The sequence below is a fragment of the Perca fluviatilis genome, chromosome 7 (assembly GCF_010015445.1).
Source record: "Perca fluviatilis chromosome 7, GENO_Pfluv_1.0, whole genome shotgun sequence".
Lineage (NCBI taxonomy): Eukaryota > Metazoa > Chordata > Actinopteri > Perciformes > Percidae > Perca > Perca fluviatilis.
The window spans coordinates 26104697-26130480 of NC_053118.1; the positions used below are offsets into that span (position 1 = coordinate 26104697).

Consider the following 25784-nt stretch of genomic DNA (forward strand, 5'->3'; position numbering starts at 1 on the left):
TTCTGCTAGTTTTATTTTCTTCAAAAAACATTTTACTTCCAGGCACCTAAAAATAAAGATAGACATACAGTATGTCTCAAATATTTTCTTACGCATGAATAAGACTGCGATACAAAAAAAAAAAAACTTTTATTGTGACTGAGGTTATACAATCCATCAAAACAAGTTTACATCGGGCATTGAGAATTAAAAACAAATGCTTGTTTTTTAACATGCAAGTTGGCAGATGAATTACATGTCGTATATACACTTGGGCAATGGGCACGTCTGAAATATTACAGTATTTCATACATTTAAATGTAATGTAGTTCAAGCTACAACATAAAACAGTTATTGTAACTGTAGCAGGTGACCAATTGTAGTGCAAACTGACATGTGGATAAAATAAATACAGGGGATTTATAAGTTAATAAATAGTTCTGGACAAGTTTTATATATAGTCAATGCAATTCCCAGAACCCATCCCTTATCACAAAGAATTATTCAGGCCATAAAATAGGTGCCTACGACACCCCTTACCGTTATTAAAATAAAAACCCAAACCATTGTTTTCTCAGTTAAGCCACGTTGCTTTGACCATACAAAGAGGGTAGTTTTGATTTTATGCAACAAAAAAAATCCATACATACCCATACTATAGCGCTGACCTTGTTCTGTGTTTCTGAATAAATGGTAGAGAACTGTGACACTCTAAAATCCCACATAATCCCATTATATTAGACCAATCGTAAGGCAGAAAATCTTTTCATCAAAAGTTATTTCACACCTTACAGCAGCCACCAGAACAATATTGGCCATCGAGTTGCTCCTGAGTTCTAGTACTTCCTGAGAAAGACTCATTCTTCCATGTGAACATGAAAAGGATTCATCTTTTCTGAGAAGCCCCGGGGTCAACGCCATTTGGGTGTCTCAGCGCGTGTTGGAGTGTAAGGAGTTCAAAGGTCATTCTTGCCCCGAGTCCTCTGACAGTCCATATTTGTGCTCCAGCAAATTAACCGTAGAAGAAAGGGCACTGAAAACAGAATTACAGTCATGTTTCATTTAATGCACAAAGTGTCCTTCAGAGTACATGTGGGAGAACACAATGCAATAAAGTTACTCTACATAGTATTTTTTATTACTGTTGGCACCCATTTGCGGCTGTAACCAGATATTAGTTTATATATTAGTAGCTTATTACTTCCTCCCTGAGTTGTGTAGTAAACAGGAAAGAACAACCACAATACTACATTAGACTTCGGTTATCTCCAATTCACTTCATTTGAAGTCTGTATGACTGTTCTCTCTTTGTTACCCTACAAATGTGCAAAGGCAGTCAACCGTGTCCCAAATCCATACTACAGTTAATACAACTTATATACAGTTATATAGTACATACTTGTCAGAGTATAAATGTTTTAGCATGTTCTAAAATGTTAACAGCAATGCCAGACGTAAGGTGTCAAACTGCAACTTTAGAAAGCTACTGCCAATTAAACTACAAAAAGAGTCATCAAAATGTTTTCCCCAGGATTTAATACTTATTGCTATCCAAATTTTTTTTGCAAGTGTTTCTCCACCACCCACAATGTATTTCAATATGTCCTACCTGTAAGCATCCTCCATACCCATACTCAAAAACTGACTGTAGTAGTCATACTGTCTGCTTTGAGTATACTTTTATTGTGTCACTTTTACACTGTGAACACACTGCATCCTAAAAAACCCAGCTAGAATCAGTAGGTTGGATGGATTTAGGCCACGGCAGATGTATTTGGAAACGCACATAACACTGTCAGATGACAAACTGCAGGATCAGTCTCAGAGTCGTGTACAGATCGCTCTGATCAATATTCACTTACGACTGAAATCTGAGCCATCATATCCTTTGTCTGGCCTCTTTCGCTGCATGGAAGTATAATGTGACCTTTATCACGCTTATTTATTTTATATAGTGACAACTAATGAAGAAAAATGGGAAGCCACTTAATGCTAAATTAATTTCACAGTGCAATTATAAAAGATATGCTGACTGCATATTAGACCACCTTTTTTGTTCCGTTTCTCTTTGCTAACATTTAAATTCTCCTGTAAATTATTTTGTGGAAATTATTGGTGGATATGATTTTATTTCAAAAATGACACATTAAACTGCAGCAACTGAAAGCTAGAACCCACCAGCCGGGTCTGATGATGCGGTATTTCCCAAGTACTGATAGGTCAACCACGGTTGATCCGAGGCGACTGTGGTCTCCTATTGGTCCACCATCCACCACCAGTGCTAGTTTGGGCCAGAGCTCCTGAAACTCCTTTAGGAGGAAAAACACAGCAGTATTAAAAAGAACAATTTGGTAAACGTAAAAAGGTCCATGGCATGAAAATTTCACTTTATGAGGTTTTTAACATTAATATGAGTTCCCCCAGCCTGCCTATGGTCCCCCAGTGGCTAGAAATGGCGATCGGTGTAAACCGAGCCCTGGGTATCCTGCTCTGCCTTTGAGAAAATGAAAACTCAGATGGGCCGATCTGGACTCGGAGCAAGGTTACCTCCCCTTTCTCTGCTTTGCCCGCCCAGAGAATTTGGCCCACCCATGAGTGAGTGAGTGAGTGAGTGAGAGAGAGAGAGAGAGACATCATGGCTTTCAAACGAGCACAGTGGTAGTTGGTCAAGGCTACACCCCCCCCCCTCCACCTCCCCCCCTCTCTCCTCAATAGCTACAGACACAGAAATGGCACAGTCTAAGGAAAGCTCATTGTGGGACTGGCTCTAGTGGCTGTAATTCTGAACCAAGGCTAAATTTCGGGAAAGAGACTTCAGATACAGTATTAGGGGACCACTAAGGCCTATATAAAAGCATCTAAAAAGCACCATGTCATGGGACCTTTAAATGACCAAGAGATAAAACAAGGAGACACCAGCCTGAATGAAGATGCTGGGAAACACAGTGAATGTCAAACTCTGATCAAAGCCTCTCTAAACTTGCCATGTATTAATTTCCCACTTACATTTATGGCCACAGTGCTCGTGCATGAGCTGATGTTGGCGCTGGTAAGTGCGAGTGGTTCAGCACACATCTGGCAAAGGCGTCTCATAAAGGCATGGTCTGGAATACGTACGCCTACAAGCTGAGGGGCACACGGACACGTAACAACAACAGACGTTCATTAATAAACCATTTGTTTGCAATTTTATTTTTAGCAATATCCAGTTAAAAGGGAGTGGGCTTACTGAAGTAAAGGGGTTGAGCTCTGTGTTTAGGACTTCAGATCTTTCCAACACCAGAGTGACGGGACCAGGCAGCAGGTCACCCAACAGCGCTTCCTTCACCTTCACCTTGCAGTACCTGTCCATGGAAACCAAAACAATGGCAAAGTTCAGCAGTGCCTTTTAAAACCGGTGGTACAGCAAGTCATTATCTGAGAAAGATACTTTAGATACTACGGCACAGTTCCAGTTTTTTTTTTTTTTTTTTTTTTTAAATTTGATTTTTTTTCTAAATCTGCGGAAAAATCTCCATCCGCAGATTCCGTGTGGCCCTATTTATCACGTTCACCATCCATCAAACAACAAATCAAGGTGATCCTCTGGTGGAAAAAGCGGCAGACACACGTACATTCACTTACTTATAGATATCCTGGATTTCTCCTACACAGATGGCCAGTGGTTTATGTCCATTTCGTCCTTTGATGTCGTAGGTTTTTCTGACGGCTTCAGAGTTCTGGGCCAGACATGCCAGGCCGTAGATGGTGTCTGTGGGCACACCGATCACATGACCCTCCTTAAGAGCCTTCACCGTGCAACTCAGGACTTCAGCAACATCTGCAGTTCAGAAAACAAGGAGGGTCAATGAGGCATCGGCCACCGCAAGACACACATGATAGATGAAAAAATAAAAAAGTTTTTATATATATATATATATATATATATATATATATATATACACACACAGTACAGGCCAAAAGTTTGGACACACCTTCTCATTCAATGCGTTTCCTTTATTTTCATGACTATTTACATTATATATTCTCACTGAAGGCATCAAACTATGAATGAACACATATGGAATTATGTACTTAACAAAAAAGTGTGAAATAACTGAAAACATGTCTAATATTCTAGTTTCTTCAAAGTAGCCACCCTTTGCTCTGATTACTGCTTTGCACACTCTTGGCATTCTCTTGATGAGCTTCAAGAGGTAGTCACCTGAAATGGTTTTCCAACAGTCTTGAAGGAGTTCCCCTGAGATGCTTAGCACTTGTTGGCCCTTTTGCCTTAGGCAAAGCGGTCCAGCTCACCCCAAACCATCTCGACTGGGTTCAGGTCCGGTGACTGTGGAGGCCAGGTCATCTGGCGCAGCACTCCATCACTCTCCTTCTTGGTCAAATAGCCCTTACACAGCCTGGAGGTGTGTTTGGGGTCATTGTCCTGTTGAAAAATAAATGATGGTCCAACTAAACGCAAACCGGATGGGATGGCATGTCGCTGCAGGATGCTGTGGTAGCCATGCTGGTTCAGTATGCCTTCAATTTTGAATAAATCCCCAAAAGTGTCACCAGCAAAGCACCCCCACACCATCACACCTCCTCCTCCATGCTTCACGGTGGGAACCAGGCATGTAGAATCCATCCGTTTACCTTTTCATCAAAAGACACGGTGGTTGGAACCAAAGATCTCAAATTTGGACTCAGACCAAAGCACAGATTTCCACTGGTCCAATGTCCATTCCTTGTGTTTCTTGGCCCAAACAAATCTCTTCTGCTTGTTGCCTCTCCTTAGCAGTGGTTTCCTAGCAGCTATTTGACCATGAAGGCCTGATTTGCGCAGTCTCCTCATAACAGTTGTTCTAGAGATGTGTCTGCTGCTAGAACTCTGTGTGGCATTCATCTGGTCTCTAATCTGAGTTGCTGTTAACTTGCGATTTCTGAGGCTGGTGACTCGGATGAACTTATCCTCAGCAGCAGAGGTGACTCTTGGTCTTCCTTTCCTGGGGCGGTCCTCATGTGACCCAGTTTCGTTGTAGCGCTTGATGGTTTTTGTGACTGCACTTGGGGACGCATTCAAAGTTTTTGCAATTTTCCGGACTGACTGACCTTCATTTGTTAAAGTAATGATGGCCACTCGTTTCTCTTTACTTGATTGGTTCTTGCCATAATATGAATTCTAACAGTTGTCCAATAGGGCTGTCAGCTGTGTATCAACCTGACTTCTGCACAACACAGCTGATGGTTCCAACCCCATTAATAAGGGAACAAATTCCACTAATTAACCCTGACAAGGCACACCTGTGAAGGTAAAACCATTTCAGGTGACTACCTCATGAAGCTCATTGAGAGAACACCAAGGGTTTGCAGCACTATCAAAAAAGCAAAGGGTGACTACTTTGAGGAATCTAAAATATAAGACATGTTTTCAGTTATTTCACACTTTTTTGTTAAGTACATAATTCCATATGTGTTCATTCATAGTTTGATGCCTTCAGTGAGAATATATAATGTAAATAGTGATGAAAATAAAGGAAACGCATTGAATGAGGTGTGTCCAAACTTTTGGCCTGTACTGTGTGTGTATGTGTATACATACATATATACACACACAATTTTTTGATTTTTATTTTTTTACTGATGCCTGTTCTTGCACTATGCCCTTTTCTGCTGTAACATTTACTAATATAATCCCCGCAGTGGGATCGTCTTCAAATCAAAGTGGGGAGGTCCATGAAATCGAATAGGGTTTTAATTGTAACTTTTTTGTATGTGGCTGGTGAGTTAAGAGAATCTAGCAGCCTCTTGCATATTACCTGTTACTTGCATTTGGCTGGTACCAATTTCCAACCCCAAAACATCCTGCAAGTTCAATGTTTACGTCACTTAACGTTATTGCCAAACAGTCCGTTAATATTTATTCAGTAGCTAAAATCTATCAGTCATTGAGATCTTAGCCTCAGAGGCACGCACATGCACTTCTGCTGTGAATGTGAACGTTACCTACCTGGGTGGCCCTCCTGGTGAACAGACGGCCCATTGGAGGTCGGCGGCAACAAATGCAGCACTTTGGTCTTGAGCTCTTTACACATCTCTTCCCCGAGTCGACAAGCTGTGGCTGAACTGTGAGCTCTTCTAGATTTGATTAATTCAACAGCGATGTTATAAACGGACTTCATAAAACCAAAGCGGCGGTTGTTTCACTTCACAGCCGGGGAGCATGTTGTCGTCGGTTGTCGTCTGATGAAATAACAGTTTTCTTCCGGGTTACGCCCCCAAACAATGACGCGGATTTCCTTAAAGGGCCAGCAGCACGTTGTCTATGATATCCAGTGGAGGAATTGATGGGTGATGATGATGTCTTTTTTTAATTATATTGATGAAAAAGAAAAAAATATGAATTATTGCTTATTATGATGACTGTCTCTATAAATATTTTTATTATCTCATATCCAAGAAAGTAGCCATCAAAATGTTGTTTTCAAACGATCCATATCGCTACCAACCTTTTTGAAAACTCTTAAATATATTTAAATTGTACAAGGTAATTGCCTGTGACTGTCGAGCCATTTGTTTTATTTCCTTGTCATTTCCCTTATCTTTTATTTACCCCCGAACCATTGCCATCTTTTTGTTAGTTTGGTATCAAATAGTTTTGCTAAATAAATGAATAAATAGTCTAGTCTGGGGTTGGCGCTCCTTAAATGCCGTGTTTTGGAAATATGCAATATCTGGAAAAGCATTTCCTGGCATTTCTTCACTGACAAGTTTTTTTTTTTAACAATGCCCTCTGCATTAGGGAAATTGAAATCACCTGTGAGTACCTGCTTAAAAACGCAAACAATATGGCACTACAGAGTTCACGGGAAAAAGATCACATGGCTTCGAACACAGGTAACAAAACAGGCACCTTTTCAACTTAGGTGTTCTTATTTCTCCAAGTATGTTTGTAAAAACAGTTGCAGGTTGTACAGAAGACACGATGACCGTGCAGACTGATGAGGGCGTTTCACGGGCCAAACAGGTCAGCCACGTGGATCTTTTTAATGGCTGTCTGCCGAAACTAACCGGTAACTTAACCCGTCATGTCCTCCACAGAACCTGGAGGACCTCGAGGACAGACTGGTGACCCTGTCTGAGAGAATAACCCTGTGCGACAGAGTCTTCAATGGCTTGAAAGATCTAAGTGATATTCTAGTGGTGAGCTCACTTTTCTCTCCTTGGACGTTTGTGACTTAATGCAGATTTTTAAACCTTAATCTTTTGTTTCCCACAGAGAAAATCTCTCCAGAATGTGTCCTTACCACCGCAGAAGTGAAGTGACCAGAAGTGGGACAATCCTTTTTTTTTTTTTGTTTTTTTCTCTTCTTTTTTTTCCCATTATGATTAAATAAATTAAAGATCAACTGAAGACTTAATTGAGCAGAAGAAGCAAACATTTCAGTGACAAGGATAAGGTTTTTATTAGTATTATATTGCTCTCAATTCAGAACTGTATTATTACTTTATACGAAACAAGCATAAGCAAACTTCACATTATACATTCTTTAAAAAAAAACAAAAAAAAAACTAATCTTTTAATTAGTCACTCTTTGGGTGTAAGACATTCCTTTGGAAGCATGTAGTTTCCTTTTAAAATATTGTCCAATTGAGGAAAAAGTTAATTCTTGATGTAAAACACTGATCAATCTGCTTCCAAACAAATGTCTCCCTCAGTAATTTGCTGACCTTAGCATTTCAGGTAAACTACAGAGACAAACTTGGGCCACATCAAAAACCATTTCTCTGCCTATTGATTAAAAGAAAACCGTTTTTGACTCTCATTGGTTAAGATAAGCCAACAAATAATCCCCCTTTTTTTTTTTTTTTTTTTAAATGTGAACGGCTGAGATGATTACATAAATTGAGTTAGCCCAAATGAAGCCTTTATTAAAAAAAAAAGTATACATTTGACAAATAATTCTTAAAACAGAATCATTCCTTCACTAACTACTTCAAACAAATCCAGTTGGTTTTAAAGCGCATGTAAAAGGGTCTCTGTGGTGCCACATTCATTGGAACACCACTCCAAATATGAAATGCAATATACTGGAGTTCAACAAACATGCTTTTAACATTGTATGCATTGGAAAGGCAACTTTTGCTCTTGAGTTCCGCATATAAGGTTGTGGCAGAGTATCATTTAATGAAGGGAGGGATACATATTTTTGTCTTGGAGTCAGTATTTAAACTGTTGAATGCCGCACATAAAATTGCATAGTTTTGTTCTTTGACAGTATGCATGTATAAGAATATATATTGATGGTATGAATTTGACTTCTGGCAGTAATTTCACAGAGTGCCTTAACAAGGAAATGGTGAGTAAATGATCCAACATTTTTGTAATCCAATTGAACCAAGTAGGGACACTCCTGATATCTCATACTGCATATGTGGAATGGTTTAGAGCACACAATGTGTGACTGGAGCCTTTCACAACTTATCAACTGCCTTCTTGGCACCTCCTAAATTTTGGCAAAAATAAAGCCAAGCGTGAGTTATGTGACAAGCATGTCAGTTTGGTTTGATCCTACAACCTGGAATTCAAATGCAGAATCTCATCACTTTGTATCAGTTATGCTGAATATCCACAAATTACTTTCCAGACAGACAGCCGGAAAACAATAGTTTCTAGGAAAACCATAAGCTTTTTTTGTCTCAATGCTTTTGCCTTATCGTGATCTGCTGCTGGAAAGATTGCCCGAGACTCAGTGAAGAGGAGTGTGTTGGCATGTTAATGGCAAGTCTGTCTAAAGCAGAGACTGTCAAGGCAAGGAGGCTCATAGAACAGTTACGTTGTAAGGCCAAGTACCTCTACACTCTAGTATACAGGGCATAATGCCTTTGTTCTATCATCATTGCATTGTGTCCCGTGTGAAACAATACTGTTAAATTGTACTCTCAGCAGGAGGCTGTGTGTTACATATATTTTCTTACTTTGGGGACTACATAAAAGCCCAGCTGCTTGAAGAACTATTCAATTAAACAGCAAAAAAACCACTCCTCTGCATAAATGTGTCTGGGGGGAAATACAAGGGTAGAGGATATACATTAGCTCCAAACTCTGAGAGTTAGTAATTCAAAAGTCTATACAAAAATACAAATTCTAGAATAATCTACAAGTTTCTCAAATATGTTTACACTAAAATGTACTGTATTTACACTGTCTCCAGGACACCATCTTTTAAATGCTACTTTAACAGCAGTTGTATACAAAAAGTCTGTAGTGGTGCTGCACCTCAGCTAACAAGCTCAGATTCACTGTACAAGTTAGTGTGCAATAAACAGGGAAGAGTGCAGCAAAACGTAGGGCGACTGCAAGTGTGGGGCATCTAGTGAGGGAAACTTATTTCTGAGAAACAAATGAATGGAACCAGGATCAGTTATGACTTGATGCATCCCTGAGAGGGTCACAACCCTATAAAACATGGGATGTTGTTGACAGTAGTTCCTTACTGTTTCATTCTCGACAATTTTTGCAAACAAGCAGATCCTCGAGGATAATTTGTTTCACTGTGCAGTCTACAATCATCTTTTCTCAAACTTGCTTTTAGCAATATCATTACGTTCTTTCAAAAAAACAAACAAAAACAATTCAGTAACATAAAAACAGCTCAACTTGAAAATACAAGTGATTGGAATAAATTAATAGATTTTTCTGCTATCTTGAAGATAATAGTATTAGCAGTATAATGAAAGAATCAAGTATTTAAATAAATTAACATGTACAATTTTAAATTAGTTTAAGTTATAGGCAACTTATTGATTTCACTTAAGACAGGCAGATCAGATCACAGGTTCTTTTCTCAATTAGTAAATAACTTTCGAAGTAAAAAATAATAAATCACATTTTCTGGACTACACCAGTCTTCCTAGAAAACAAAAATACTGAGGAAATCACTTCATATTGTATGACAGCTATATGGGGGGCTATGTGGCCAACTGCTTCAAATTCCTACTGGGAGCAATACAATTAAATTCCTCTAATACAGTGCATTCTGGTCATGGTTGCATACCAGCTTTGAGCATTTGTTAGGACCTGTAGTACAGTACAAGGATATACAGACACGTTTGGTTTTCCTGCTCAGGTGTCGGACCTTCAAATCAGGAAAATGGAACTCTTAAGTTATCAGTGCTTGGACAACACTTGTTTGTTTCATTCAATCAATTGAGGGTGGACACAGAGGGGTTATTATATACAGTTTGATTATGTTGCTAACAAAGGATCTACTGCATTCATTAGCATTAACTTTGCTAAATCTCATCAAGCAAACTAATCCTGTTTTTAAAAATTCAACTACTGCAATGAATCAACAGAAAAATTAGTCATAGTTTGTGTGTGTGTGTATGTGTGTATGTGTGTATGTGTATGTGTGTGTGTGTGTGTGTGTGTGTGTGTGTGTGTGTGTGTGTGTGTGTGTATGTATGTATGTATGTATGTATGTATGTATATATATATATATATATATATATATATATATATATATATATAGCACAATGCTATACAGAACAGAATGCACTGCAGATGCAGGGGGTTTGATACACACACTATATAGGGAGAAAGAAGAGGCGTCGCTGTGAAGAATGACTCGAGATGTGGGAGGAATTGATGCCTGTGGATGAGTTGGCGCAAGAGACAAACACACGGTGCCAGACTCAGAAGGCATCTCTTCTAAGGATTGCCATCAGTGGTCATGTTGAAGTCGTCAGCGACCAGCAGCAGAGCCTCAATGTTGGCAGCGGTCTCAGGGCTCTGCAGGGAAAGGAAGTCCGAGACATCCATATTGGCTAACCCGCCAGACGAGGGAGGGTTTGTGGCAGTGCTGCTCCCTATCGTGGAGAATGTCTGAGCTGAGAAGGAGGAAGAAGAAGAAGAGGGTGCCTCCAGCCTCACCTCACCCACCTTAGAGGAAGACTCAGGGGGGCAACATGAAGAAGATGAGGTGGCTGAATGATGCGGAGGCTCTGGGGGTTGTGATAGTGGGGGAGGAGGGGGCTCTGGTGGTTGCGGCTGTGCTGGGGCTGAAACAATGGAGGAGGCACTCTTTGAACCCTTGTCTTTAGCAGCGTCCCTGCAGGCACACTGGCACTGGCAGGACTCCTCCTGTTTGATGATGATGACAGGCAGACTGAGGCCGATCTGCTGGACTGAGCTGCCTGAAAACAGAAACACAATTTAAAGTTCACTGAAAAAAAGAAGTAAAAAAAACAACACATTTGCTTTCCAAGTGTCCTGCAAAGCATATCAAAATTAAATTACTAACTGCTTAGTAAGAAGTTGGCATTGATCAGTTGTTGAATGAGAAGAGAGCAGAGTTGATGCCACATGTACTGATAGACCTCTTGGTCAACAAATAGAAGAATGTGACGAAGGGAAACCTTTTTTCCCCATCAACTTTCAAAGCAGTTTATATCTTGTTCCTTCTCAGCATTTAAACAGTTAATTTGAATGAGAACTCCAATCAGAGATGCTTAGTCATGACTCTTTCGAGGAGGATAAAAAAAAAAAGCTATAACAAGAGGTCAATTAATCAGTAAGTCGACAATACTTGCTCTCTTCCTAGCCTGAATATTTTGAATATTATTGCTCCTGTGCCTTTACTTGTCATTTTTATTATTAAATATTATAATGGTATATCATTTTAACTGTTCTAGCACAGTGCATTAATTGAGTGTCAGAACTGGAACTGAATTTGTATAATAAAACCATTGTGACTGTATCTTAGTGGAGCTCACTGGACACCACTCTACTATCTAATGAATCCTATTAAAGCTAAGCACTGCACTGGATGGCAAAACAAATCTATGATTTCATTACAGCCTTTTGGCCAATGTCCCAAACATGAAAATATATTATAATGTACTACCCATCGACTTACCAGCGTTTCCTCCCACTGGTATGGCTGTCGTGAAGAAAACTTTTTCCACTTTTGGAGCTCCTTGATGTGGCTGCAAACAAACGTTAAACACCACAGTTGAAGCTGGATAGAAAAAAGCTGGGGACACGCTAGAAAATAAAGTAACACCTATTCCTTTGCTACACTTACTGCAAATACAGAGTTAGTGCTGACCATGGTTTACTTTACATATCTGTTGGTTAAATTAGGCTTTTGCACAATTGTAATGGCGCTTTTCCATTACATGGTACCTGCTCGACTCGCCTCGCCTCTACTCGCCTTTTTTGGTTTTCCATTACGAAAAAAAGTACCTGGTACCTGCTAACAGATACTTTTTTAGTACCTACTCAGTCGAGGTTCCAAGCGAGCTGAGGCGAGCTGAAAAGGTGACGTGAAAACCTGCAGGCTGCTGACTGGTCGGAAAGAATTGTCACTGATCACTGCATTGCTAGCGAGAGACGGCATTTTTAAATAGTTTAAGCCAGCGGTGTTTTTTGCTGCCGGAGGCTCCACGCAGAGCTTTCTCCGTAGCATACAAGTGGCCTGATGTTTAGACTTGTGCGCTTGTGTGTGCATGTGTGATGTGTGTGTGGGGAGCTGGTGAGCGAGGGAGAAGTGAGAGAGTGACGGCGATTATCTCCGCAGCGAGTAGCGACTCTAGAGTCATATATATGTGAGAGAAACAAAGTGTCTGCCCTGTTCTTTCTGACCACAGTGGGAAATCTGGAGCAGTAAACTTTAACTATCTCTTTGATATCATGTTGTTTACGGAGACGGAGAACCAGGAAATAAGTCGGGGAAAAGCCATTAAAGCAACGCTACTAATCCACGCCCACGGCAGTCGCTATGACGACCAGCCACGCTGAGGCGGTACTAAAATCTGCAATGGAAAACGGACGCACAGTGCGTCGAGGCGAGTAGAGTCGAGCAGGTACCATGTAATGGAAAAGCGCCATAAGTGCATGGTATGCTGTTTGCTAATCCTCCCACATGAACATACTTATGATTAGAAGACAAAATGCAAGAAATCCCTAATTTAATGCATGTAGCAAAGTGTTTTTGAACTTAAGAACTAATCACAAAATTAGGGGTAGTACAAATCAAGTCACCATTTCTGTGTGGAAGCATTACTCACCGTTTGTTCTGGGTTCTGCTGGCTGTTGGCAGCACTGCTGAGGATCCACTGGAGGTTCTGGTCAGACATGACCAGGCTGGGCTGCAGCAGGTTTGGGGTGGGAGCTATGGTGATGGTGGCAGGGGTGTTAGCCAAACCATGGCCAGGGTTGGGGGCAGGAATGTTGGCCAAAGGCACAGGTTGAGATACAGCTGCCAGAGCATCTGTTGCGGTGGCTGCAACAACAGACATAGGGGCGGTGCCTGGTGCTGGGGTGGTCAGTGCTGGAGCCGCTGGAGGAGGAGTGGACATGGCTGGTGGTAAAGGCGTGGTCTGGGTGGCACTATCCGACGACAGGAATGTGGGTGGCAGTGCCACAAAGTGCTGGGGGGTGACGTTGTTTGGCGCTTGGACAGAAGCCTGGGCAGGCACATCGGAGCTCTGCTGAGGCCCGGTTAGTTGCATGAAAGGCGGAGGCTGAGTGGAGCTGACAGTGGCAGGGACAGCGGCAGGGGTGGAGGCCTGAGAGGAAGAGCTCTGACTGAGCTGGGAAGGAGCCTCCATGACTGTAGTTTTGTGGGAACAGGGAGATGAGGAAGTAGGATGGAGAGAGAAAGAGATGAGAGACGATCCATCAGTCACTACCGACCGGGTAGACGTCTCCAGGCTGAATGGTTCCGCAAGGCTCTCTGAGGAAGGGAGGGAAAAAAAAAATGCCATCAGTGAACAAGAACATTCAATAGAATTCAAGCTGTTGGGTTTCGAAAAAGCACTGACCGTTGGGATGGGCATCATCTTGGCTGACACTATTTTCAGGACTCTGGAACATGAGCTCAAAGATTTTCACATTGCTGAGGTCCAAATTGTGAGCCTGTAATACAATTAAATGACTTTACCAAGTACCACTACAGCCAGAAACTCTTGTTTTGCCTCTAAATTCTTGACAGTGACGGATAAACTTAGGTGTCAAGTAGCTGCCTGGTAATTTGCATCCTAACTAGCTTGACAACTGCTCAACATTTTCAATCCACTGTCTGTTTGACAAAGCTGAAGCAAAGGCCAGACTTACATTATGGATGTTCTCTCGTAGCTCTGAGTCTGTAGAGATGAGGCTCAAGTCACTGAGGCACAGGGAGTGATTTGCATCCTGTAATAAAGAGAGGAATCGGACTGGATTAAACTTGCTATGGGATCAAGCACCAAATCACTGTAGGGAAACGATATTGGAAAAGAGTACAACACCTACTGTATGTTACCGTCGCATTTTACTTGAAAGGCACCATTAACCACAAAAGGTAAACTAGCATGTAATGACATAATTAATGGCATAAAAAAAAAAATTTCCATTGAAGAGGACAAGTCGTTTAATCTAAAGCTAAATGATTTTCATAATAACTTTTAGATGTATGGTGGTTAATGCAGTGTAGTGTGAACCCCTCTAACTCAGGTCTTTGTAGACATATGCAAACGTCCACATCAGGCAGATATGTACATTTTGTTTTTAATCAAGTTAACATTATCACTGCCATAGTGTCATGTTGCTCTCAGACTGTGCATGGACAACATGTACCAACATTGAGAGACAAAGTTGCTGTACTGTGACTCACTTCAGAGAGCGGATGGGTGAGGGTGACTGTGAAGGGCTGTCCTTTGTCGTGTCCCCGGATGTGACTCTTCAGACTGTACTGGCTGCTAAACGTCTTCTCACAGCCATCACTGGGACAGTTGAACGGCTTCTCCCCTAGACAGAGGGGGAAGCGTAAGGACAGGTAAGAGCTAATATGTACAGCTTAAATCATTTAAATGTAAGCCAAGATAAAATTTGCTAATTAATTTTTTAACTTTGGAGAAAATGTTACAAAGAAATGTAATGATGACCTATCGCAGACACAAAAAATGTACATGAATTTATATTAAAGACTAAAACAATATGCAGGTAAATTACAGCACTTGGGCAGTTACTTTTTCATCACCAGAGTGAGGCTTTTGCTATTTATGATACAATAAATGCCTGTGATCCCTCAGGCGGCACTGCATTAAAAACCAACATTATTATGTAAAGGATATTACCACGTGGGCTCAGGAACACTTTGGAAAACCATTGTCAGTTTTAACACAGTTCGTCGCTACATCTACAAGTGCAAGTTAAAACTCTACCGTGCAAAGCGAAAGCCATATATCAACAACACCCAGAAACAGCGCCGGCTTCTCTGGGCCCAAGCTCATCTGAGATGAACTGACGCAGAGTGGAAAAGTGTGCTGTGGTCCACATTTTAAATTGGTTTTGGAAATCATGGACATCATGTCCTCAGGGACAAAGAGGAAAAGGACCATCCAAATTGTTATCAGCGCAAAAGGTCAAAAGCCAGCATCTGTGATGGTATGGCATGGGTAACTTGTACATCTGTGAAGGCACCATTAATGCTGAAAGGTACATACAGGCTTTGGAGCAACATATGCTGCCATCCAAGCAACGTCTTTTTCAGGGACGTCCCTGCTTATTTCAGCGCGCGCGCACACGACACACACACGACACACACACACACACACACACACACACACACACACACACACACACACACACACACACACACACACACACACACACACACACACACACACACACACACACACACACACACACACACACACACACCTTGAAAAACCTATTTATTTTTAACTTAGCTTCTAAGCCATCGGGTCCAGGAGCACAGCCAACAACAATTAGGGAAGTTATTTGTCCAATCGTTACAAGTACACATGGCCACAGTCTTTTTAAATTACTGTTTTTTTTTTTTAAATTTCACTTTTGAAAGGACGACAGTAAAAACAAAACCACATAAAAATGTTTTGGCTGCAAGAATAACCCATTTGGTTGGGATATTCAGATTAACTATGCGTGGGAGGCACTAGTAACAATGTAAATGCATATCAGGCATAGATGAAAACATGTCCTTGCTCAAGCTTCCTTAGAAAAATCAAGGTTACATAAAACAAACCAGTAATATGTACCTGTGTGTGTCCGTACATGTGTTTTTAGGTGATGACTTGCAGCAAAGGCTTTGCCACAGCCATCGTGGTCACACCTGAAGGCAAAGACAGAAAAAAAACCATGTCAGGAATGCTTAGGACCCGATGCAAATAGACAACCGTGATAAATTGGGAAACTTGTGTGCTGAATATTTCGGGCCTCTGCTTAACCAAAATGCAGCTCCCAAAACCACAGTGTGGGTAAAAAATTTGAATATGAAAAAACCCTAAACATTTGATTAGTGTAGACAAGCAAACACTTAAACAGACTAAAAGAGATGTCTGAGCATCTATTAGTATCACAGATCTTCGTGTGATAATGGAAATGCTCACCGGAATGGCTTCTCCCCAGTGTGTGTGCGAATGTGCTTCCTCAGGTCGCTAAGTGTGGTAAAGTACTTTGTGCATCCCTCTGATTCACAGTTGAATGTCTTGCCTGTGTGAAGTCTCTGGTGTGCTTTTAGTCTGCAGAGACAATCAATGTGATTCATTAAACCACAATGGAAGACATGCAGAGAGAAACAAACTAACCACAGTCGCATTAAACGGGCATGTGTTCATTTGTGTTGCACTTATTTTATGAATGACTAAAGTGCATATAAAAAAAGACAGTTGAGTGAGTCCACATTCAGAGGACAACAGAATCTAGTCAGACAGGGAAAACGACTGAACCAAGTACACACTCTGTCAATGGCGGTCGTATAAGAGAATCTGGGTGGTATGGAAGATGGTGAGAGGCAAGTAATGTTATTAAAAAGAGAATCCACCCATGTGTGGCATTGGTTGGCTGTCTTGAGTAAAAGCCTCTGACAGGGAATTGATGGCAGTGGCACAGCTCCACCAAGCCCCAGACACGTTGTCAGAGCAACTGAACCAATACAGACCAGAGGGCTTGTGTGTGAACTGCTTGAGATCACAGCAAAATACAGCAACATCTGAACAGTGAAAATGCTGCAAATAAAAAGCATGCCTGGCATTGGTCAAAGTTGACTTAAACTGTAATTGGGCATAGTGCTGTCAAAAATATATAATCATCTACCTCATTCATAAATAAGATGCATCTTTAAAAGGAACACGCCGACTTATTGGGAATTTAGCTTATTCACCATAACCCCCAGAGTTAGACAAGTCGATACATACCCTTCTCATCTCCATGCGTGCTGTAAAGCTGTCTGACGTCTCCAGCGGCATCAGCCCATCACAGAACAGGCAGGTGAATGGTTCCAGTAATCCTACTGCTCCGAATAAGTGACAAAATAACACCAACATGTTCCTATTTACATGTTGTGATTTGTAGAGTCACAGCGTGTACAAAAAACAACATGAGACACAGCCATCTTCTAACCGTAAAAAAACGGGAACTATATTCTCAGGCGGAAGAATATAGTACTTGGGCAGAGTGATATGCTCGCAGCAAGCCTGTCTGAGAATATAGTTCCCAGTTTGTTTACTGTTAGAAGATGGCTGTGTCTCATGTTACGTTGTTTTTTGAACACGCTGTGACTCTACAAATCACAACATGTAAATAGGAACATGTTGGCGTTATTTTGTCACTTTTGTCACAATTCGGAGCAGTAGGCTAGTTGGAATCTAGCCGGTTACCTGCAGGATCTGTGCTGGGCTAAGCTAATGCTGGAGCCGTCAGACAGCGTTACAGCACGCACGGAGATGAGAAGGGTATGTATCGACTTGTCTTACTCTGGGGGTTACGGTGAATAAGCTAAATTCCCAATAAGTCGCCGTGTTCCTTTAATGACCAAATTCACCCCTTCACCAACATTTTTAGTTGAGCGAAAAGGGGCAGATAAATGCAAAGTAAAAACTTAGACTAGACTTAGACATGTCGGTATTTTGACAACACTAGTTCGGCCATCTACTTTATGGTAGGACCTGCCTCATAATTGACTTTGTATCATGACACAATCCAATCTTGATTAGTTATACTTAGGGCTAGGGTTGGGCATCGAGAACCGATTCCTACTTTGAATGGTTTAAAAAAAAATTACGATTCCATTTATTGGAATCGTTTGGAGGATTTGGTTTCAAATCTGATCATGGGATCCAAATTTAACATGCGCAAGTTTTGGTTTCCGTAGCGGCCAGGCGCTTGTTGTGTTGCAGCCATGGAGCACAGCAAGCGGCACTCTAGTGTGGCTTTATTTTACATTGAAAAAGCCCCACCAAACTGCAACCCACCTTTGAATCAAAATAAAACTTTCCTCTTATTTGTGAAATAAGCATGTGACCTGTTTCAACTCCACCAATCCAAGAATCGGAATCGATAAGAACCGGAATCAGAATCTTTAATATCCAAACGATGCCCAACCCTACTTAGGGCTGGGTATCAAACTAACATAGTACCAAGTTGTACTGAATTCTTCAGTCATAAAATACCAGCATTTAATCTTTTTTGTACCCCGGTTTTGATCGCAGCCAATCACCGCAAGTGTTCTTCGATTCAATGCCACGTGTGATTGGCCCACTACCACAGCAGCTACAACCCATACAGTCTGTGGTGGGGTGAAGTCGAGTGTGGTGTAACTGCCACCAAAACGTTCAAAAGTATAGCAATACTACACACCTGTGATGTCTGATAAATGCATTAAATGTAAAAGGATTATTTTAAATTAAGTACTCTTATTGGTATCCGTATCCCTTAAAAAGGTACCGTTATTGGTACTGCTATCGTAATTTATTAAACCAATACCCAGCACTACTTATACTACAGTTCCTAGACACTGCTAACAGAACCTACAGTGGCGATAATGATCTGAATATCACCCATGAGGAGAAATAAAACACAACAAGCTGTTTAAAGTAATTATTTATTCTGTAAAGGCTTACCTGTATAACGTGTTGAAGGCCTTCTCACAGCCTTGCACATCACACTCAAACGGCTTCTCCTTGGTGTGAACACGGACATGGATCTTAAGGCTGTAAGAGGTGAGAAAGGCCTTTCCGCAACCCTGTTGATTACACACAAATGTGTATTCGCCTCGGTGCGTCTTCTGGTGTGTTCGCAGGTTTCCTGCCGTGCTGTACGTCCTGGTGCAGCCTTCGAACATGCACTGGTAGCGCTTGACCTGATAGAGAAATGAAGAGGAGGGGGACATCAGCGCCTAAACATGTTTGAATTCAACTCTACTGTATGAAATCATCCTGAATCTGAGGACAAATATAACATTAACTCCCTTAAAAATCAATTACATAGTCTTCAACCGGCATTTCAAAAAGCCTGTGAAAAGTTATTTGCTAATTCACCTCAGTAATAACCAGCCTGGCCATACGATGAAGTGACAGTCTGACCTGGTATGACCTTTCAGACGGGACCTGAACTCAATGACTCAGCTACACGTCAGCACATGAAGTGGGTGAGCACAAAGAACAGCGATGAGGACAAACCCCTCATGCAATACATCCCATTCAAGTCTGTTTTACAACGCCAATCTCAGCTGCAGTGTGGCAGTCCCCAGCCCTCTTCTCACACAAAAGCCCTGGGGCAATGTGGATAAAAGCAGTTCATTCTCTTCTTCAAAACATGTTATCCTGTGTTGAACACAAAGTCAGGAGGAGGAAGCATGTGGTGGGCCACCTCGACGAGAGAATCCCCTTTCTCAGCCAACATTATTCCTGTAACTCACTGTCCTGACCCTCTTAGAGATCTTTTCAAATCTTTTCCCATTAACATGGCCGTAATAGATCAGGTAATCGACTGCTGAGTAGCCAGCAAAGTGGGAGAACTGAGAGAAAACATTTTACTGTAATGTCATTTTTACACAAAGTAATATAGAGACCTATAATGCATGTTTATGACGCCTTCCTTTTGATGAAGACCTCTGAGATCAGTTGAGTTTCAGCCAAAATTGCAGCGCAATTTCCAAGAAAGCAAGCCAACTGAAATGACATTTTTATGAGGACTGATGTCGAATTCAAACTAAAATTTAAACTATTTATTAAAAACTGCCTGACTGTGAATGATATTACACATAGCAGTTAAGTGCTAATGCATGTTAATATTTCTTTTATAAGCAAAAGCTCAAGTTTCTGATGTTTAACATTTCTTATGGTGCAAGTGATTGCCTTTAGTAAAATAACTGGCACACCAGTGAAAACCCTACGTTGTTCATCCAACAGTCTCAATGCTTCACTTCAGGACACATCCTGAAACACACCTCATCATACCATGAAAAACCTGCTTAGTTGTTGTACATACAGTGAAAGTGATATAAAGCTGAGTAAACTTCCTGTCAGTCAGACAAACATTCATCTGATTGATGGGTAGTTTAAGGCTATTCATTTTGATTTTAAGGATGTGGGAGAGATCATTTGTATATACAAAACATCCATGCAAAGCCACTGTAGGAGGCCTGCTAAAGCTTGTAGCTCAGTACTGTATTCATCTCCCACACCATCGTGACTCTTCTCCACCATCAGTTTGATCATTGTGAAAGAGCATTGTATGCCTTGGTCTCCCACATGCATAGTGGAAAAAGACCACTCCATTACAAATTAAATGGTTACATGAGTGTATTTACAGCAACATCACTAAGTGCTTGACGTTGCTTGTCATTAGGTTTTTTCTTGACACTTGTTGAACAAGAGGCTGGAATCTTCGATTTGTTGTTCACAGGAAATAGCCGCTCTTGGGTCAGCTCTACTCTTGTCATGTTTTTCAAAGACTGGCTAAAATGACACTGAATACACACTGAATTGAATGCACATAACACAATTAGCACACAGTGTGCTCATATTCATACTAGCAGGATGTGACAGCGTCAATTTACTACACAATGTGATTTTGTTAAAGGTTTCTTTCATTTTCTAGCGTGTGCACTTCAGTTTAGGGATAATGAAGTACCGTAAGTGAATGGATAGTTTATTGTCCTCTTGGAAATTCATTCTGTGCCTTGGGCAATCATTAAAACAACGTCATAGCAAATCAAGCCATAATATCGTGACAATGACAACAATATAGATAAAAACCAACCAACAATGCAAGGACAATGACAGTGATCAAGACAATCGAACATTACATAAAAGATGAAACAAACACCATGCTCGTCGTGCAGCAGTTACAGGCCAACTTCCACACACACAGTATCATATTTTGTTTGTTTAGTGATATTATTCTGCTGGATTAAAAAGCCTTGCAGGCACGCAACTTCACAAAGAAAGTACCCTGTACCCTTAACCTCATGTCAACACATAATTTTCACTAAAAAGGGGATGTAATACATCCTCAAGAATTGTCTGTCATTTTCTTGTGACTCAGAAACATCAGAACAGTGTTGCACCATTTTGTTGGAGCAGGAAATATTAACCATCAGTGCAGTTTCTTCTCATTTACAGACAAGAAAAGGTAGTATCACAAATTCTCCACAAATTTAAAATAAAAGAGAACCAGTTTCTATACTGTCTACAGAAATGTGTAGGTTTTTCATCCACAACTTCAATGACAGATGGGTCTAAAACACAGTTATTTTCTTAGTTTTTACAAAATTCCAAGATTTTTTTCTCAGTAGCCCAAACTGGGCTGACATCAACTAACAGAGTCCATTCCATCCACAATACCTTGTCTCATCTTCATTGATCAAACCAACACTGGCTTTGTCATTAGAAAAAGTCAAGATTAAAAACAGCACTGGGATAAGTACTCCCTTGTGGGACCTCTGTATTAACATTAGGGAAAAACACTGCATTCACTTCAGCACTCCAGCCATCTTATGACACTACTATTCACATCCAGCTGTAGAAGTTTCTTTATTAAAATACAGTCTTACAGTATTCAATATAAACAATACAAACTGTAATGGGTTACATTTATTTTAAACCCCACCAGGAACCAGATTTGTATTACTAACCTCAGAGTCTTCATTATAACAGATGGTGAGGAAACTGGTAATTAATTAACAACCTCTCATACAACTGTATGTGGCATATCCTTGATAGGTACTGTATACAGTGTGCATCATCTGACATTGGAAACAACTGACTGAACACAGGACTGACTTTCCCCCCGCAGTCCTTTAGCACCCTAACATTTATTCGGCAAGGACTTTGCAATAGTACTTTGCATTTCACTGAGGAAAAGCATGTAGACAATAACACTTGCTATACCGTTACATTAAAAATCTGACAGTTTGTAAGGCCGTTAGGCATGTCAGATTGATCTTCAAACAATCTGCTGTTCTGTTGAGCAATTAGCTGGAATGACTGACGAGCGTCCACAAACCAAACCAAACAATTACTTCAGCACTAACCAAACAAAACCAAGTATCAATCCTTAGCATTAACAGCTGACCACATTCTATCGTCATGTCTGTTGTAATTGGTGTGAAAATGAATTTGCACCATATGTTACTGAATAGAAGCACAAAACCTTGATACAAAAATAAATCATTGTACAGCTGTGTTCAGACTGAACATTCAAAATAAATAGATATATTTTTTGAGAACTTTTGAGCACATACACATTTCATCAGTATGTAGGCGCTGTAAATCCTTTACATTTGGAGGAGATACACCTATTAGGCTTACCTCTCTCAGCTTGGTCTCTGGGCACTCAGAGTGCAGAGTGAGGGTGGCCCCCTCTATGTTGCGTGGCATGCGGGTGGAGCCGGGATTAATTGTGAACTGGATCTGGTCTGGAGAAATGGTGTGGTGCACATAACCCTGTGACATGCCGTCAGGGTCGTTCATAAAAGCCAGCGAGACATCCTCCTCATCTCCATCGCCTTCCCCTTCAGTTAGGAAGGTGACCCCGTCTTCGTCCCCTCCACAGTGACCCTCTTCTTCGCCCTCCTCATCTAGCCGGATAGGGTCGCGCTCAATGAGTACTGTAGTGCGGTCGTACACCCGACCAGCGGACGTTGAAGGCTCAGCGATCAGGTCATCATCTTTGTCAAAGTGGATCTTGTCTTCTTCTTCTTCTTCTTCGTCGTCGTCGTCGTCCCGCTCCAGGTGATCCACCTCCACCTCAAAGTACATTGACGCCGACGTATGAGGGCCATTCTCACTCATGGTCCCTGGTGCCTCTCCTTCCTTGGCAAGGAGGACTGCACACTGTTAACTGTTAACGTTACAGCCTGCAATATGAATTTGCTAAATTATTAGTATTATGTGGCGATTCAAAGAGCTTTACATATGGCATAAAAAGGCACTAAGATAAGATATAAGAGACACAATGTGTTATTAAAAGACACATAACAGGGTTTAAAAGGAGTAAAATAAAAGAGAAGATGGACATATGCTAAAATGTAATAAAACCGATAAACAGGAGAATGAAAATTACAGTGCAATTAGAATGAAGTGCATGATATGAATAAGTTTGATTTAATAAAAGAAATGTCTAAAAAAGAACACAGTTGGAGCAGACCTCATGTTTTCTGGGAGTTTATTCCAGATATATGATGTCAAAAAATAAATAAACCTGAATGCTGCTTCTTCATGGACAGTAAGCAATTCTGTCCCAAATGATCTGAGAGGCTTGGAAAAGTCCCTGATCTAACGTAGCAGTGGATGAGATGAGTGGCCATCAATTCAAAATAGAGAGCCACATTGCCTTGTTAAAAGAGCTCAGCATGGAAATTAGAGAAAATGTTTAGATTGATCATAACAGCTAATAGAGAGCAATGCATCTTGAAGGCCTGTTCTGACAGAAAAAAACAATTACCAACACTGGCTAGACACAGCCTCAAATATGCGTGCTATATGTAGAGTGGGGCTTTGATTATACTAAACACCAATGTAAATACGTCCGTGGGTCAATCAAAAGAAGGTTAATTATTGTCAGTGCTGAAAAAACGGATTGCGTCCTAGTAAGCCTGCGGTCAATAGGACACATTAGCCCCGTTAGGGCAAACTAACGTTACAGAGACCACACCGAGATCTAGAACTTTCTGATTTCACGACATAGTAGCGGCTACGGACATGACTGATTATATACAAACGATTAACATTCCTCAGGCTACCTTTTATAAAAACGTTATGAGTAACGTATGAAAGATGTCACACTCACAGGATAATGCCAGTTAACTTTTCCATACTCGACACGGCTAGCTAGCTAACGTTTACAAACACAAGAGTGGCCTGATGAAGACGCAGTGACTATGACGCCGAAGTTAGCTTCCGATTCGGCAGTTAAGGGGAAACTTAAGTGAAATACATTGAAGTTATAGCTTCCGATTCCGAAGTTTATGTTAATGGAAACATAACTTGCATTTCTGAGCGACTCTGCAGCGCAGTGGAGATAGCTAGATCTGGCAATGCGAGACTACTGAGCGACTGATGCTCCGTTTATTTGTACATCTTACTGACCTTTTAGCTAGCTAGCTAAAGCATTAAAGCTTCTGACTTTAACATTTGTGAAAGCAGGTCCAGATTAAATTTCCCTTTATTGCATAGCTAATTATGTAGCATTTTCTCAAATAGAAGAAAGCTTTCACATCTCTCAAAGTGCGTTTCAGACAATTTTAATGCTTTGACGTTAGCAGTACCCAACACGTTTCCACGCTTTCATACATCTATGTTTCACAACAGTAAGAGGTGCAAAAAACGGAGGACCAGTCGGTCAGCAATATAAGGTATGTTTCCCTTTAAGGGAACATTGACTGCCAAATTGGACGCTGTCAATAGAAGCTAACTTCAGCGTTAACTTTCCCTTAGTTTCCCCTTAACTGCCAATTCGGAAGCTAACTTCAGCGTCGTCCAGTAACTGACAAGTTTACCCCGTTTGACACACAATATAGTAACGCTTACCGAACTTATATGTCACGGTACCGAGGTTGTTACCCGTGCACTGTCATGCAGGTTTTGGAACATTCCGCTGGTTGATACTGACCTGACGTTATTTCACAGAATACATCTCGGTCACATCGTTAACGTTACTAGCATCAGAGATATATGTCGCTAGCTTCCTGCTACAAATCATATCAAACCATAGGCGAGTTTTTTTTTTCCTAGGTTGGCAAAGGCATACACCGCCCTGCTCTGCCTCTGATTAGCTTACCCTGACATTCTTGCCTAAACCCAACCAACCCAACCAGAGCAGGCAACGAGTACTAGCCAATCAGAGGGAGAGTAGGACGGTTCATGCCTATGCCATCCTAGGAAATCCTTTTGGCAAACCGTAGTTCGTGTATATTAATACGTCTATCGTTATAAGCAACTCTGAACGTTATGCCACTTGACTGCAGAGTCACATAACAGTAACCATTTTTTTATTTTGCTTGCGAGTGCCAAATAGCAAAGTGAACGGCCAAGTCAACTAACGTTAACACTTATTTCTCTGCACATGCATAGCTTTGCTAGCTAGCAAAAAATTGGCTCACAGCTAGCTAAGCTAGGGAGCTAACGTTAGCTAGTAACGTTTGCCAGTCCACTGTCGACAGTTGACATTACCTATCTTCCACGCAATTAGCTATAACAAGTTGTACGTTACCAAGTGATACACTGACTAACACCCAGTAGTGCACTAACGCTTACGTTCATCAACTACATGGAAATTACATAAAAATATATTTACCTGTTAAAATTTAAGCCTTATCCCTAGGCTTTGGATGTTTAGCACTTTCTTCCTATCCCCTCCGTAGGATACCAACGTCACTCACAGTCATTCGTGATGAATTATGGGAAATAATGCAAAATTAAAACATAAAATGTTACTCTTCTAATGATGTGACTTTTGACTTTTTGTGTAAAAAAAATGTGATTCTATAAGCTAAATGCAGGGAAGGGTATTCTCA

General features: G+C 40.9%; 2 protein-coding genes across 6 annotated transcripts; both read right to left on the reverse strand.

Annotated features, from left to right (window-relative positions):
- Positions 1-113: 113 nt before the first annotated feature.
- yrdc (yrdC N(6)-threonylcarbamoyltransferase domain containing) lies at positions 114-6215 on the reverse strand. The gene is made up of 6 exons (XM_039805359.1): positions 5969-6215; positions 3604-3799; positions 3209-3323; positions 2986-3105; positions 2158-2288; positions 114-1012 (listed from the first exon to the last, which is right to left on the reverse strand). The coding sequence occupies exons 1-6, from the start codon at positions 6138-6140 to the stop codon at positions 943-945; spliced, it is 804 nt and encodes a 267-aa protein (XP_039661293.1). The 5' UTR covers positions 6141-6215; the 3' UTR covers positions 114-942.
- Positions 6216-10439: 4224 nt separating this feature from the next.
- mtf1 (metal-regulatory transcription factor 1) lies at positions 10440-25638 on the reverse strand. Of its 5 annotated transcripts, none has more exons than XM_039805353.1 (11): positions 25565-25638; positions 22579-23126; positions 18886-19124; positions 16375-16506; positions 16024-16097; positions 14619-14752; positions 14081-14158; positions 13789-13882; positions 13033-13700; positions 11880-11949; positions 10442-11157 (listed from the first exon to the last, which is right to left on the reverse strand). In XM_039805353.1, the coding sequence occupies exons 2-11, from the start codon at positions 23059-23061 to the stop codon at positions 10673-10675; spliced, it is 2457 nt and encodes an 818-aa protein (XP_039661287.1). In that variant the 5' UTR covers positions 23062-23126; positions 25565-25638; the 3' UTR covers positions 10442-10672. The 5 variants fall into 5 exon arrangements, with proteins under 5 accessions (XP_039661291.1, XP_039661287.1, XP_039661290.1 ...); XM_039805356.1 differs by lacking the exon at positions 25565-25638 and adding an exon at positions 24881-25039; XM_039805355.1 differs by lacking the exon at positions 25565-25638 and adding an exon at positions 24799-25039.
- Positions 25639-25784: the final 146 nt, after the last annotated feature.

Coding starts and splice junctions, on each gene's coding strand:
- yrdc (XM_039805359.1), bottom strand. CDS start 6,140: ATGAAGTCCGTTTATAACATCGCTGTTGAATTAATCAAATCTAGAAGA. Junction 3,800..5,968: donor TCACCAGGAGGGCCACCCAG/GTAGGTAACGTT, acceptor TCTGAACTGCAG/ATGTTGCTGAAGTCCTGAGT. Junction 1,013..2,157: donor CGCATCATCAGACCCGGCTG/GTGGGTTCTAGC, acceptor TTCTGTTTTCAG/TGCCCTTTCTTCTACGGTTA.
- mtf1 (XM_039805353.1), bottom strand. CDS start 23,061: ATGAGTGAGAATGGCCCTCATACGTCGGCGTCAATGTACTTTGAGGTG. Junction 16,098..16,374: donor ACTGGGGAGAAGCCATTCCG/GTGAGCATTTCC, acceptor CTTTGCCTTCAG/GTGTGACCACGATGGCTGTG. Junction 14,753..16,023: donor ACATGTACGGACACACACAG/GTACATATTACT, acceptor CCCTCTGTCTAG/GGGAGAAGCCGTTCAACTGT.